At 31.2% G+C, this 17,759-nt stretch overlaps 1 protein-coding gene across 2 annotated transcripts in view; it reads left to right on the top strand.

The window, feature by feature from the left end:
* The first annotated feature begins 359 nt into the window (after window positions 1–359).
* Window positions 360–17,759, top strand: part of LOC126768619 (netrin receptor UNC5C-like) — a 69,539-nt gene continuing 52,139 nt past the window's right edge. Inside the window, exons 1-2 of one of the 2 annotated variants that reach the window (XM_050486814.1) lie at window positions 360–602; window positions 11,946–12,030. In XM_050486814.1, coding sequence (XP_050342771.1) covers window positions 11,970–12,030 — 61 coding nt within the window. In that variant the 5' untranslated portion in view covers window positions 360–602; window positions 11,946–11,969. The remainder of the gene's footprint in view (window positions 603–11,945; window positions 12,031–17,759) is intronic. The other variant, XM_050486815.1, reaches the window with a different exon arrangement.

Here is a 17,759-nt window from a genome sequence, read left to right as displayed (position 1 = left end):
GATCTCCGTCCAATATTCGTATGAAGAGATTTTAATCTCGCCCAAAACGTTTTTTGTTACTATCGCAACATTTTACCGTTAATTTCGCCGCGTTTATCTTCGCATTTTATTTTGGGCTATTTTTAAATATGTCACCCGCAACCTTCGCTTCAAATTTTCTAACACATCGTTTCCACTGAGCCCTTGACATGCATTAACACTTAGGGCTGACGTGCACTTTTTCTTTCGAATATCCAGATGTGAGTGTGTCATTAAAAATCTTCGGTACCAAAAAGATCAAAAGTTATCTCCTCAGTTGGAGTCTCCCTTTACCCCGTCCCAGCCCCCACCATTCCCAATTCCCCTCTGGTCCAAACAGTTAAGGCAGTCGAAACGCGGCATCGGTGAGGGTCGGACGTGTCGGCTTCCCGATTGGTTCCGTTCTCGTAAGCGCGAATTTGTGGAAACTGTTTTCATTGGTGTCATTTGCATACGTGAAGTGAAACTTGATTTGTTACTAGTGTGATGTGAATAGAACTGTTTACCATAACTTACTGAATACATAGGATTCTGTGGAATATTAATTCATAGTGTTCGCACGATTCGGATTTTATATTTATCCTGTGAGTTTTTGTTTTGTTTTTGATATTTTTTTTTCTGACATTTTTTATTTGACACATTGACGTTAAACATTTTTTAGCATGAATAGCATTTTTTATTTATTTGAAAACGTTTTTAAAAAGTTTGAATTGGACCTAAGCAGAATTTGAAAATTTATTTTAAAATTCATTAAAAACTTTCATAGATCAAATGTATACCGACAAAGCACAAAGTCTAATTACAAAGTACTTTGAAGTCCATAGTTTATAATTAATAATGATTAATATTAATGAGGGGTCGTCGTTCGTAACAATAACAATCTAATTTTTTTACTTACATATTGTAACATTTTTTGTACTACTGTTCTATTAATTTGGATAAAAAGGTAAGAACTGGCTTGGTACCGCGAATAGTTTTTTTTAAGGAATGGTTATTATATTTAAGAATCACTTATATTCATTGTATAAAGCAACTTAATTGGAATTCGATTTTTAATTATATCGTTATTACAACGGAACTCTAAATAACATATACATTAAGCGTTTTTGAAGCGTAATAGATCGATTTTGAAAGAACTTTTTGCATTAATAACTGTGAATGACGTTAAAGCGTTCAATCAGCGATAACATCCCAAAGCATCTAAATTAGTTGTTTTTGCAATCTACAATATTGAATTATCTATTATTAATAGAATTATAATTTTTACTTAGATGGAAATTGTTTATATATAAACATATATATATATATATATATATATAAACTACAAACATATATATATATAAACTACATATATACTAAACTGACATATATATATGTCAGTTTAGTATGGTTGGTATGCAATAATTATATTATATGATCAATATAATTATTGCAATTTTAATTAGGAATTGATTCATAAAACGCAATATAAATTTATATAAATAAAGTATTCATTAAATTCAATTGAATATTTATGAAGATTTCTGTGTTGTAGTTAGACGGTATGGTAAAAGAAATTTCTAACTGATTTCTCTGTTTACTTGCCTTTTAAATTCTCTCCCCAACAGTCGCCTCATCCTTTAGTCCGTTATTAACAAGGGCTGTTCGTTATTTTCTTCTTTTTTTTGTCTGATTAAGTTCGCTTAAAGACAAATTAGCATCTTCCGAGAAGCTTACGTATAGCGATCCGCCATTGTTAATCCCTAGATACGAGAAAGCGGATTTTCCTTTTGAAATCGAATATTTATATTTTCAGAGTTCATCGTATAATGTATAAAAACACTGTAACTGAGATATTTGTATATATATTTTGAAATTAATAAGCCCCATTGACATTCCTTTCGACACAATTATTACATATTATTTTCTTTAAATATGTACCCCGTCGTCGTCTTAAAATTTAAGTCATAAATATGGTTTCGTGGAAAAAAATACACACATCATTCGTAAGAAATAAAGTAAAGAATAATTATTATAAATACGTTCTTATAACAATAATTCAAAAAAGCAACCAAAAATGGAATTTAATATATTATAACACAGCTCTTCTTGTAAATAAATTTAGTTGGTTCATACCAATTATAGTTATTTACTTGTGAAACACATTTCACAAGTATTATAGCAGCTATTTTATAACTTTACATAAAAATATTATGTTATGATTATATTATAATTAATTATAAGATGAGTCACAAGTCATTACTCTCGATAAGTCGATAACAATAAGATTTATAGTCTGTCGACGATAAGAAGAAATTCGGTCAGAGAGTTATCAGAGAATTTCAGTTTATTTTTGTACCGGCTTTTTGAGTGATAAATTTTGTTTTGTTAAACTTTGTATACAATACGTTTGTTTGGTGCAACCATTTTCAAATTTAGAACGCGTGAACTGTGGTGCTAGTCACTACACCTTGAATCATATTAGATTAACTTATTAAAAATTGGTAAACAATACGTCTATATATACGTTTTCTTTTGGATATAGAATTACGGTATACAAAAATCTAGCAATGTATCTTATTACAAAATATAAAAAAAATGTTTTTACCCTTACCGTATTTTTCCCGTAAATTGTTTTTTTTTAAGAGATTACATAAAATAGGCAACATTATTATTATCATCTTCCGCCTCTTTTATAAACATGGGTTTCCAAATTCGAACACATACAAGCAAACTAAATCTATATGAATTATCGTTTAATGACAATAAAGACGTCTATAAAAATGAAGATAGAAATTTTATTATTCGAAAAGCATTTTAAAGTATCAAGAGAATTCCTATTACACACGATATTAGTTAAAATAAAAATATAACTTATAGTCTATTCCAATCTAAGAAGTCGTAAAGGTAAACAGACATTAAAAAAGCCGAGATGGCCTAGTGGTTAGAACGCGTGCATCTTAACCGATGATCGTGGGTTCAAACCCGGGCAAGCACCACTGAATTTTCATGTGCTTAATTTGTGTTTATAATTCTTCTCGTGCTTGACGGTGAAGGAAAACATCGTGAGGAAACCTGCATGTGCCTAATTTCATTGAAATTATGCCACATGTGTATTCTACCAACCCCCATTGGAGCAGCGTGGTGGAATAAGCTCCAAACCCTCTCCTCAAAAGGGAGAGGAGGCCTTAGTCCAGCAGTGGGACATTAACAGGCTGTTACTATATACTATATACGATATTAGTTAAGATAAAAATATAACTTGTAGTCTATTCCAATCTAAGAAGTCGTAAAGGTAAACAAACATTAAATTTAAGTATTCCATGCGATTTGCTGATAGCTCTATTATATAATGCACTTCAAACATGCAACGCTGTTCTATGGAACTACTCATATTTATTTAAATATTTGATATCATTGTATTTTTAATAATAATATAATATCCTGGGACATTATTCACACGCGGACATCTGATCCCAAGCTAAGCAGAGTTTGAACTATGGAAACCAGACAACTGATATACTACACATACTGCTTATCTTTTGTAAATACATACATATATAGGTAATTACACCAAGACTCAGGATAAACAGGCATGTTCATTCACACAAATGTCTGTCGAATCGAACCCACTACCTTCGGCGTGAAGGTAAGTATTTGCCAACCACGCCAACCGGCCCGTCAAATGAAAATCAGATTATTCTAGATCTCGACCAATGACATCGTACCAATTCAATGTTGAAGTCATTATTTGTCTTTATTCCTTTTGTGATTGAAATGGGCTGAATTTAATTATGAATTAACAGACAAAGGAACTAATCTTAAGGCGAAAGCCTTGAAAGCTTTGTAAGAAATTACATTCCTGAGAAACTGTCCATTTCTATATTAATTTTAACGTCACTACATTTCTAATGTACTTATTTTAAGTCGTTTGTGTTTCCTTAAATTAAATACACTAAAAGGAAATGCTATTAAAAATTCTCATAGAAAAATTGATATTAATTACATTCTTTGTTTCGCATTGTGCGAATTATTGAAATCTAAATTTTAAATAATATTTATTCAAGTAGGCTTTTATAAGCACTTTGGGTCATTTTACATAATTAAATTGAATTTAAAACGATCGTCACTTCGGATGGGACATTCTGTCAGAAAGAATGGAAAACGCAGTAGTTAATTTTTTTTTGAGTGAAATCATATAAGCAGCGTCTCCACATACGAAAACCTACATACATTTCTATGTACATCATAACTGTTGTCATCTCTTTAAATGATGCAACTTTCTCATGGGAGATTTTTGGGTTTGATAAAACGCACTATTATTCTTTTCGTAAAATAGGTTAACGCGGTACCCATTATAATGCTCAGTCACGTGGTGATGGGCGCTGATAAAAAAAAAACTTTAATAAGGTGCCTGATATGTATAGCGATGCCCCCGAGTTGATTCGTGGTGTTTGCGTTATTACCGTTAGCTCTACAGAAATCTTGTCTTTTAAGGTAAAGTCCTGTGTTATGAAACAGGTTATATAGTAATTTTCTTGATAATGATAAATAATGAAAGTTTTTGATTATATTTGTTGCCTAAATAGACTTTAATATATGATATTTTTATGAGATTATAGTATCACGTTATAAAATTATTAGTTGAACCTTCTGAGCTGTGGTTCTGGACTGGACCGTCTTTGACTGGCGTTGGTGTCAGCAGTGGCCGTGCCTTCTGCTCCGGGGATGCGGGTTCGATTCTCGTCCCGAGTTTGGGTGCATTATGTATATATAAAAGTAAAACATAATATAAAATAAATTCCTTGCGCCATCTCTCTGTCTAACCGCGATAAACTCAAAAACTACCGGACGGATTTTTATACAGTTATCATCAATAGATATAATTAGGTAGGTGTATAATTTACGGGATCGGTAGCTAATAAAATATAAAATTCAATTCAACAAATATTTTGTAAAAGGAAATAATTGAATATTAAAAAAAAATGTTCCTTCTTTGTAAATTATTTTTAAATCAGGATATTTCCGATCTCAATTGTATTGTGGGATTTCATTCTGGGAATCGAAATAATTGAATATATTATTCAATCATACACAAAGGTTTGCTTAATAATATTTACATTGAGGACATATAACTATACAAATCATAATTAAAAACAGCAACCATACAATGACCACGTAAAATATCGTTTTAAATATACGATAATATCACATTCTGTTATATTTAAAGTAATGTAAAATTTAGGTTTGTGGTTTGTAAATGTCCCACAGCTGGGATAAGGCTTCCTTTTGAGAAGGTTTAAAACTTATTCACGATGTTTTCCTTTAAATACAAAGATCAAGTATACGCACATAATAATTCCTTAGTGCTTGGGATTGAACTCGCAATCTTCCGTTAAGATTAAATCATTTTAAGCATTGTGGTAATTCTACTAAATATTGGTAACAACCTGTGAATGTCCCACTGCTGGGCTAAGGCCTTTTTTAGAATAGGTTAAGCTTATTCCACCACGCTGCTTCAATGCGGTTTGGTGGAATACACATGTGACAGAATTTCAGTGAAACTAGAAACAAGCAGGTTTCCTTACGATATTTTCCTGCGCCTTTAAGCACGAGATGAATTATAAACACAAATTAAGCACATGAAAATTCAGTGTTGCTTGCCCGGGTTTGAACACACGATCATCGGTTAAGATTCTCGAGTTCTAACTACTAGGTTATCTTACTAAATATTATTAACTAAATTAGTACAATTTGTTGAGCGTCTTGTTTCAAGTCGTCAGTTATAAAATATGTTTTATTAAATTAGAGATTAGCGTTTGAGATTACCAACGCCTATTACAACAGATATCCATTGTACTATCATCTTGTTAATGGTTGCCGAAGGCCTTTTGATCTTAGGTAAGGTCTTATTTGTCATGAAAGATTAATATCTTATTTTATGTTTTTATAGCTAACGACTACGACACGATTTCTTATAATTTAAAGTCGTTGGAAACGATTAGTTATCGTTTTATTTTTACTTATAACCTTATTGTTGAACGGCTTATAGTGCAACGTATCTTTGTATAATATTTGAATAAAAATCTTCTTTCGCAAAAACATTTTACTTCTGATACATTTTTATTTTTAATACAAGAATGAATTATATAAGTATAAATTATGCAATGCTTTGCAGGTTTCTTCTAGGCAAACGTGCTACATCGTAGACCGTGGTGATGCTTAACATCACGCAAGTCAACGGTCAAACGCTGGCCTATTAAGTGTAAAAAAAAAACTAATAACTACAATAAATTATTATTTAAATATAAGTTACAGCAAAATCGTATGATATAAAATTCCCTACATCGTTCGCAAAGCTTTTTGTTCGTCTCAAATAAAATGCTTATAATATACCACTAATTACGATTTTACGGTCAATACAAGTTTTGCGCCGTCACGCACCTATTTCTTAACAAGCTGGATTATCAACGGATTTGTTGGTAATTAGTTATGGTTGTATCGTAAGAATATAAATGTTAATATTTTTAGATTTTCGATAAGAAACGATCGCTGATGAATGCTAGAACATCGGTTGAGATCTAAAAAACTCGTAAAATAAAACGGTATGTTTTTTTAAAATTTTCTGAATGTATGTATGTACCTAATAAAAATATCGGGCCCGCACAAGGACCTCCACTGGTATATATATTCATCCAAAAAATCCTGATATTCACTCCAAACCGACGTAACCCGCCTAACAGCTCAGTGTAAACTCATTACGCGTCCATCAAAATCGATACACAATTGAATTTGAATGTCAGAATTAAAAATATATATATATATAATCTTCTATCAAAGTGTTTGTTATTTGAAAATGAAATTGAATTTTATTTGAAATTGAAACAAACGAAATTAATTTCATAATGTTTTTCTTTTATAGTAGCTTTGAAATCATTTGGAAAGTGATTTACATACTATCTGTAATTAGTAACAAAATAAAGCAAAGAATGTTTCTTGTCATACAACACACTTGTGTTTTTTTTTCTGTATGACTACTTATATATAACCTATTTACTGATCTATTATTAAATTAGAAAGATTAAAAAAAAAGAGATTGGAAGGCAGGCGAGCAATTGTTCTGCTTGATAGTCAACACTGGCCATTAATAAGGCACTGTAAAAGATCACACGATAATGTGCCGCTAACCATGGGAAACAACAGTGTCACTTGTGTCTATAATTACACTGAATTACTCAAAATTCATATTCATATTAAACGTCTATATAATTATTGCTTAATAGTGGTAAATTGCTCAAAACTCACTATATCAAATATTTTTTATGAGACAAAGTAAACTTGAAAAAGGTAAGTTTTAAAAAAGGAACACAAATTTTTAATTATGTTAAATGACATTTTAAATATAAAATTTTAAATATGGAATTCGTAAGTTGCAGTGGATTTGTTGAAATGTGTTTTCAGTGACAAAGTAATTATTTTACGTTCTTGTTTAATTCGTTCCTTTGACAAACTTTATACCAACGAAGGCTGTGACAATGTTAACGAAGAAAAATAATTTGTAACTACCGTCTATTTTGTACGGGAAGTTATTATACAATACGCGTATCAAATGGAATTTGAATATGGAGACCGAACGCCAATCATTCATTTTCTAAATCATTTAACAATATATGTATGTTCGTTTATCACAATGAAAAGTAATACCAAAAACTATGTTTATTTAAATCAACTAATATTAATGTAAAATAAACACATTTTTCGTTTATATATCAGGATTATTTTTACTAAATGGATTATATTTATTGCGTAGCGTACGATATTTTTCTTATTTATCGTTTTTAACTACAATATTATATTATCTTAGTGTCAGGGCCTTTGAGACAAGGAATTAGATTGCGTGGTTGGTGGTGCATTGGCGATGTTTTATATTTCCTATTAGACAGGGCTTACATTTGCTTCGAAATTACTAAATTAAATCGAGTAGATTACTACATCGTAAACTCATGTATGTAATCGATTTAATTATTTTAATATTAATAGCTAAATTGTAAAAGCAACACGCGCTTAAATAGTTATGAAGATAGATAAAATCACATTAAATTATATCATTATTAATATTTTACAACACAGTATACATTTAGTGAATATTAAAATTCTGACACTACCGCCGTTTAATGATCACTCACAAGTGATTATCAAGGACTATCACGAAGCCTAGCATTAGAGTAACGTCTATCACCCTTTATTAACAACTAGATAATATTGTGACACGAATAAATTAAGATTTAGAGGTCATAATATGAAATAAATAAGTAAATAAGATGTTTAGAATGTAGAATTAGACGAGCCGGTTGGTGTGGTTGGTAGATACTTGCCTTTCACGTCGAAGATTGAGGGTGCGATTCCCACCCAGGACAGACATTTGTGTGCATGAACATGTATTTGTCCTGAGTCTGGGTGTAATTATCTATATAAGTGTGTATTTACAAAAAGAAAAAAAGTAGTATATGAATTATATCAGTTGTTTGGTTTCCATATATGCTATGTATGTATAAGCTCTGCTTAATTTGGGATCAGATGGCCGTGTGCGAATAATGTCCTGGATGGTTTAGTATATGAGTTAGTTCACAGTATGTGGCGCTGTGATTGCATTCCAGGATTTTTACTTTAAGTAAAAAATTGAAATTCTTTTTAACACGAAAATGGTTGGGTGGTTTTTTCATAAAATACATTTTCGCTACAAAAACTTAAAAATATATACTTACTTTATATATTTTAATGTATTTAAATGCAATTTATAATGATAATAAATAATATTGAGGTAATAATTAAGAAGTCAATCTTTATAACAAACGCCAATATAAACAATGTCTTGGGTGGAAAAGCTCATCATCAATATATTATGAGACATCAAAGATGCAAAAGCAAGCTCGAGGTTATTTACGAAGGTTGATAAGATCGACGGAAACGCGTTATCTTTAATAAAACAATGTTCCCTTGGGAGCTGATCTAATATTAAATATTAAATAGACAATGAAATCGACGTTATATATTTTTTAAAGATTTAGAATATGTTTTATAATGCAAAGGTTTTGTCTCGTCGATGTCGCTTCTAAATGACAATATTTAATTATTGCAATCACAATTATTTATTTAAGTAACAGAAGACTCATATACAGAATTACAAACATGTTTTTAACTAAATAAAAAAAAAAGCTACTATCTACTACTTATACAATTTACTGATCCAGCTGAAACTTTACAACAGCGCAGATTATTTTATGAGCTTTCGTTCATATTCTGAATTGAATTACACTTCAACGATCTGTAATTGTCATAAAAAAATGTCAACTAAAAAACTATTTTATATAATTATGTAATTTTTTTCACGATTATAGTGTGGCAATATTGATATTATATATTATATACTTTAAGCATTAAAGTTTCGGTTTTCGCGGTGATTACATTTAAAACCTTACAAATTATACGTAGTTAAATTTTAGTACCGATACCCTTAAATGGCATCGAGTAAATATCTGAAAATCTATACTTTAGGTTGACTTTGTAATTTAATGGCGCTCAGCTTGTGTACCAACTCGTTGAACTAATGACGTGAAAGTTAAACAAATTGTGGATTTTATGGTTAATTCGGTTCACGACGAGACTTAAGAATTGTAATAATAATAAAGCTAAGTACTCTTCAATATCTCAACAAAAACAGATGATTAGTTTTCATTGTGGTTTTAATAATTGGCCGCTACGTTAGTCACAGAATTGGTCTTCGCTTATGACAAACATTTGTATATGTACACATAACATGTGTTTGTCGCTGTCTGGGTATTTGTATATATCTAATAAAGGCATTATTCAATTTTAAAAACGATATGTCGGATTTTATTATCGAAATATATTAGATAATTATGTCAGATTTTGTTTTTGCTATAAATGCATCATCGTATAAATTCATCTGCAGAGCAAAAACCTAAGTTAATAGGCTCGTATGTTCCACTGTCATTCTAACCCACAGCGGTTTGGTAGATAAACATGTTGCAGAACTTCATACAGTGGATACATGACACCTTACGATGTTTTCATATACCATATATCACGAGACAAATTAAAAATACAATTTAAGCATACAGCGGTGCTCGACTGGAATTGAACCAATGATCTTCGGTTAGGATCAAAATTTGTTCTCTCCACTGGACCATCTATGTACCTTGTGCTGCTTGATTTCGAAGCTTCCAGGCTGGTTAATCGCGTATTTATCAAAAATTATTCAAACATATATATTTTGTAGTTTATCGATTATATAAAAAAAAAACAAACAATATGTTTACATTTCTCAAGCTTGTCTCATATTTATGCTTATTACTAAATAAATATATAGTAATTACACTTAATCACTTCTTATTCGAGGTAATATTAATGACGTTTACACAAGCATTAACTAACTTAATCTCTCCAACAGTGTTATCAAAGTCGTTATCATCGTGGTAATTATGAAAGCCTTAACTAGGTGCTACTGTTCTATCCATCTTATCTGATCTTAGTAACACGACCGCCCACGTTTGTGTGCTTAATTACGTCACAATTTGCTTAAAGATTACACTTTTGAAAGGAAATTGCAACAGGATTTTAAATTATTTTTGAATGTATGAAGTTTTCGTTACAAACACATAATTTAGTTTTTTTTTTTTGGGGATTGGGCTTTCGGCAAGCTCGTCTGGGTGGGTACCACTCACTCATGACATATTCTACCGCCAAAGTACCTAACATAACATAGTATTATTATATTTCGGTTGGAAGGGTGACTGAGCTAGAGGCACTAGGGTCATAACATCTTAGTTCCCAAGGTTGGTCACGCATTGGCGATATAAGAGATGGTTAATATTTCTTACAATGCCAATGTCTATATTGATGACCACATAACATCAGGTGGCCACTTGCCAGTCTACCTACTAATTGTGAAAATAAAATAGCTCGAATACACAAATTAACGTTTTGGACTAAAGCACAATATCACTTTAAATTTAACCGTGATTTTGAAGTGATCGTGAATTACAAATTCGTTCTTCTTATTTGTCCGTAGTTGCAATATCTTAATTCTTAAATCTAAATAAAATTACGACCACGCTACAGGTGGGATTGTATGCTATAGAGACGATCGCCTTATTTTGTCAACAAGCTTAAGCTAGTAAAACGAATAATAAATCATTAAAACTACAAAGAGTCACAAAGAAATATAAATGCAAAGTTGTCTCCAAAGTATACCCGTAGACTACTCAAAATGACGCACCATCCGTTCCACGCCCAGTCCATTGCCAAGCATTTAGTTCCCGACTCTATTATTTCACAATTCGACCGATTTAAAAGCGGTCTTACCACATTTCGTGTTGAAACCCACACGGTCGTTAATTTTTTTTACCCCAAAAGCCCCTAAAGGGCCCAATTAGTTCCGCCGTGGCTTAGAAAAACGCTCCACTTTGCTCCAGCACATTATAATAATACCTAATCTTAATGCGAAGGATATGAAGTTATTACAGAAAAGTACATTAATAGAGATATATATTTTATTATGGTGAGTATTACTTGAAAAGAACAGGTACATATTTTAAGTAATAATTGATTCTGATATGCATTAATAAGATCTATTCTAACAACCAATATCATACACAACCACAAATAAAATACAGATTTTTATTGAAATAAAATAAAGATTATTTAAAAATTTAAGTACAATATGTACTTAATTTTTGTTAATGTCCAGTTTTCTTTTTTTTTATATTTACCGGGAAGGCAAATAACTACTCCACTGTTCTATTAAAATATTTCTTTTATATTTATACTCACTAGACATTCTTTGTTTCAAAGTTTGGTCAAAAGTAAATATATAAGATCAAATATTGGTCAGCTTTCACGTACTCAAACAAGGCTTATTGTTTTAGGTGATGCGCGCGCGCATGTAAGTGATGGCGCGCAGGAGCGTGCTCCTCGTGCTATGGGTGGTCGCCGTCGCCGCGGATAAACGTGGTAAGATAATTTTTTTACTTTCCTATATATTAGTTGTTTTATATTAAGTCTGTTACAAATAACATCTTACACTTAAATCAGTGGTATAATATATGACTGTATTTTTAATAATTAGTATTATATGATAATTATTAGTAACCAGACCCTCGACAAGTAAACCTTCCAACTACAATTTTAATTATATAAAAACACCTTAGGTATTATTAATTTCAGTACATACTAATTTACACACATTTAGCTAAATATAGACTAAAAAAAATTTCCTAAGAAAAATTCTTAATTTAACCAACCGTAAAAACTTATAACAGAATCTCATTCTCACCCTAATATATTTCACTTACCCAACGCTTTTTAAAAGCCAAGGTCTGGAAAAAATTAAAGATGCCGAAAATTCACTTAAAGACTTAGCACCTAATCTTGAGTAAGATAAGAGGTTGCCGAGCAAAAAGTACCGACTTAGAAACGGGAACTTTGAAATTGTACTTTAGAAGGCGTAAATATCCTCAATAAATTGTCTGTAGTTGCTTAAACAAGAATTGAATACAGATATTTTATTATGAGCCGAGATGGCTCAGTGGTAGAGCACGTTAATTTTAACTGATAATTGCGGACTCAAATCCAAGCGCCACTAATGTATAATTTTTAAGTTCTTAATGTGTTTATATTTTATCTCTTATTGTAAAATAATAAGAAAAAATTGTAAGGACTGTGTTGAATGTAAAATCTGTCACATTTATATCCACTAACGCATATTGGAGTTGCATGGTAGAATAGCTCAATTATTATTCACAAAAGGAGAGGAAGCCTTACCCCAGCAGTGGGAAATTTACAGGCTATTACTTTACTTTATTATGAGATTATTATTTTACAAAATATAATGAAATACAAATTATATGCTCTTAAATGATTTTAAAAATTAATTCAAAGATACATCAGCAGTTGATACACATTGTTTTATGCGATGTAGTGATTACTATTCCAGTAGACAGTTACTTGAAATCGACTTATAAGACATTACAAAGAAAATTCTTTGACCTTTGATTACGTTCATGGAACTGTTTCCAAAAAAGGCAGTCCTTAGAAAGCTAAGGAAGAAGCTCTCGCAAAAAAGTCACTTAATCGTGACGACCTGCGGGCGACTTCCGAACACGACTATCGCATTAGAACCGTCTATAGAAACAAAATCTAAGAAATTCATTTTATCAAGTATAATAGTTAATGTATGAAAATTTAAAATTAACAATTCATCACGACTTTAGTTTTGCACCGACTTTTGATTTTGCAACAAAGATAATATTTATAATGAAGATTATTATTACATTATATTATTACTTATTGTAATCTTTATTTTAAATATTATGAACGATTTATAACTACTAAAAACTCAAATCACCGAGTTTAGTATGAATATTTATACACGCAAAAACATTGTTTTTATTCTTACTTAGCAATAAATAGATGTTTATTCTGATGTTTTTATAATTAGGAAATCGCTACATGATATTAAGGAGTCACATACGCACATTGCAATTGGAAAAGTAGGAAATATTAAAGAAGAAAACTATGATATTGTTACTTGTGCCTATAACCTTAGCTCACACACCCTTTCCTCATTCATACCGCAACGCAGCGGTGAAGTGTGCCATGGTGTGTTATCCAGATGAAGTGCAAACCTGAATTGAACAACAACAACGCGTACAAACGGTTCTTAAAGTACCGTAATAAAATTATTTCCTTCCGCCATAGTTTTGCAAATGCGCAAAGAACGAAATCTATAAAATAGAACCACGATAAACAAAACGTAACATTCATTTCATTTGCAACTTGTGAACCTGTAGCTCTCCATCCAGTAACAGAAACTGTAACATCGTTTACGTTGAAATATGAAACTTAAATACACATCACAGCTGCTGTGAACGAAACAGAAAATAATAGAAGACTCCCAGGAGACACCATTATAACTTGACTAACAAAGGGATTATCTTGTTTGGGAACCTCTTGACTGGCACTCGACTAGTCTTTGTATATATCGTGTTACAATTCTAACGTAAAAGGTGGCTATTCAAAGTTTTTGTAGGTGTGGTCGGCTTTTGTATTTTTTCTGCAATAGGGTGAGAATTTGTCGGTACCGTTGCTTAAAAGATTTTCGAAGGTAATTTTGAGATTTGGGTCTGCACCTTGTTAATACATTGTGTTAATGGATCCTCCGGTTCCGGATTTACTAATCCTTACCTTTTTTTAAAATAATCTTGAAACATTTTAACTAAGGAAATATTTCTTTATATTGTTTACCTACTTTCCAAAATATTATACATATTGTTATATTCTAATACTTATAACAATGAAAACTAGTCATAAACAAACTCTTTCATCATAAATAATAATTAAAATATTTATAATAATGTACCATCAAATTAATAATCAAAAAAAAATAATCCGAAGTACATACATTTGCAACGGATCAAGTCGATACAACAATGAGAAGCAGGTTAAAATCGACGTCGAACATTTTTCGATCGACGTTTGGTTTCATTACATAAAGACAAAGTAAAGAAGAACGCTTACCTTTTATCATCAACCATGAAGCCAAAATATTTAAATTATGAAAAAAATCAAAATATAAATAATCAGGGACATCTTCATTGCGAGATGTCCCTGAGTATTTGATTTACGAAAAATTTATGAGCAAATCATCACCACCCGCTGTTCCATTAACTAGCACATCTTTTTACGTCTCGGAGTTAAGTGCATTTACGAGTAACTGCATCAAGCAAGCGTCTTCGGGAACGGATGCGAATGTTCTATCCTTGAATGTTTTATGACGTTTCGCTCTGAACATATATCAAGTGTAGTCTTTGATATTTTTTTTGACAGTACTAATGGCTCTTCAGCAGCATGTGTTTCATAGCAAATGCAAATATATAATTAAATTAATGTTTCTATCTATTAAATTGTACATTTGCAATATATTTCCTTTGATGATTTTTATTAAACTTGTTCTAGAAGTAGATTTATCAAATAATGAGGCTTGAATAAGTAAAGTAAATTTAATACCGTATCCGTATCCGTCCGTAACAGCCTGTAAATGTCTCACTGCTGGGCTAAGGCCTCCTCTCCTTTTTGAGGAGGTTTGAAGTTTATTCCACCACGCTGCTCCAATGCGGATTGGTGAAATACATATGTGTTAGAATTTCGATGAAATTAGACACACGCAGGTTTCCTCACGATGTTTTCCTTCACCGTCAAGCACGAGATGAATTATAAACACAAATTAAGCACATGAAAATTCAGTGGTGCTTGCCCGAGTTTGAGCCCACGATCATCGGTTATGATTCACGCGTTCTTATCACTGGGCCATCTCGGTTCGAATCAAATATAATACATTGCCAGTTAATTTAACTATTGCTTTATGTATGGATAAAAATACATAATTATGAAATTTAAATATACAAATAATGTTACATGTACAAAAACAAAACTGAAATGTAGTTGTGATTGTTATAAATACAAATAAAGCCATTAAAAACAAAATATAGAACAGTATTGTAACTGCGGGAAACTATAATAAGATATATAGCCTTATCGATGCACTCAAAAAACAGACGCTTTATAAGTCCGATATCCACTATTGGACGATATAATAACATATAATTCAAGCACCACTCGTAACGCGTTATTGCTAGCATGTGTTATGCTTAGTGATAAAATGTGTGAGTAAAACATTGAAGCATTTTTAATGAAGCCCGTTGCATAAGTTGTAATTTAAGAAAGTATCGTCCAATGACGTTTGATAAAGCTTGAGAAGAGGTCGAATCGTTACGGAATGTTGCTATCGTAGCTGTCATTAGTTTTTATTGGAGTGTCTATTTTATTCGATTCGATATTTAAAATACCACAGGGCCATCTCGGCTCGAGATGGCCCTGTGGTAAGAACGCGTGAATCTTAACCGATGATCGTGGGTTCAAACCCGGGCAAGCACCACTGAATTTTCATGTGCTTAATTTGTGATTATAATTCATCTCGTGCTTTACGGTGAAGGAAAACATCGTGAGGAAACCTGCATGTGTCTAATTTCTCTGAAATTCTGCCACATGTGAATTCTACCAACCCGCATTGGAGCAGCGTGGTGGAATAAGCTCCAAACCTTCTCCTCAAAAAGAGGAGAGGAGGCCTTTAGCCCAGCAGTGGGACATTCACAGGCTGTTACGATTTAAAATACTGATATTTTTATTTCAATCTATTCAGTTATGATTGGAATCAACTATAAATTTTGGTTTAAATGTATTAATTTAGATCTTTTGTCAATATTGATACATATGTTTGTCTGATATTAAAACTTGAATGGGTTAATTATGATTGTAATTATTAAAATTCTGACAGACATATTGATTGCTTATGTTCTAATAAATATTGATGATCACAAAAAATTTATAACATCATTAATTCACAAATGAATGAATTTGCTTCAAATTTACTAATTTACCTTTGGAAAAATACATTTAAATATATTGTATTATCATGATAAAAGAATTGTTATAATTATTTAAATTAAATTTAATTATTAGTAGATCGCGGGTTTGAATTCTTACAAGCAATATCGAGTTTTGGTGTGCTTAATTTATGCTTAAAATTCATCTACTGCTCGGTTCTAAAGGAAAACATCACAAGTCAATTCGCACGTCACGATTGCGTTTATGTAACTCAAACTACCTACCCGCACTGAATAATGTGCTGGACTATGCTCTAAGCGTTCTTAAAAAACGAAGAGATATTTGCCTAGAAGTGGAATATTTCCTGGTGGATTATTTACATAAATAATATAACACGGCACTTCATAATGCTGTGTTATTAAAAAATAACTGTACTAAGAGAAAGCGTACTAAGAATATATTTATTCATCAATTACAGCATTTACTATGTACATTTGTATACATATGACATATAAATGAATTTACTTATTAACTGTCCATCGACTATAGCAAAAATATAATATAAATAAATATTGTATTTAAAGTGTGTGCGCAAATTAATCACTTTGCGTTTGCATGAAATAGTTAATTATATGAAAGAGGTATTTTAACGAACCGTCCTTTGTATAAATTGAACGAATGAATCGAACGTATCAAGTGCATTCGAGCTTCAAGAATACTTTCCGGACGTTGATTAAGTATTTCTCATCAATAAAGTCTTCTCTATCTAGAATAACATCGGTCGAGTGTGAGATCAAATCCAATATACGGGCGCTTGGTTTTTTTGCATCTGCCTGACAAAATATTGCTTCAATGGCGATAACAATTTGTGATTGTTAATAACAATATAATATAATATATCATATTGCGGTGTTTTTTATGCCTAAGTAATTGAACTAAGTATTATTCTTATTTTCTGATTCAATAATAAGTTTGTGTTAGCCAGCATTGAATTTGCGATTTTTAGTTCGCCATAACATAACGTTAATTTATTACGGCGTTACAGCTTGGTTCTATTACATAAACGTTAGCGCGATTGTGAAGTTTTGTTCGCATTTCGGAGAGAGAATTTGGCATTTTAATTGTATTCATGGAAATAATATTTGGGTCCCAAATAGCTGATTTGATATATTTTGGTGAAAGTGTAACCATTTTTTATCTATGTAATTTTTAATTGTAATTTAAGGACACTATATTAGAGATAACTTTGTTTTTTCTTTTATTAAATTATGATAATTATTGCAATTTAGAAAGTCTTG

This window comes from Nymphalis io, chromosome 5 (genome assembly GCF_905147045.1).
Source record: "Nymphalis io chromosome 5, ilAglIoxx1.1, whole genome shotgun sequence".
In the NCBI taxonomy this organism is placed as follows: Eukaryota; Metazoa; Arthropoda; class Insecta; order Lepidoptera; family Nymphalidae; genus Nymphalis; species Nymphalis io.
The sequence above is the reverse complement of the archived record's forward strand: the minus strand, read 5'-3'. Positions and strand labels throughout refer to the sequence as shown.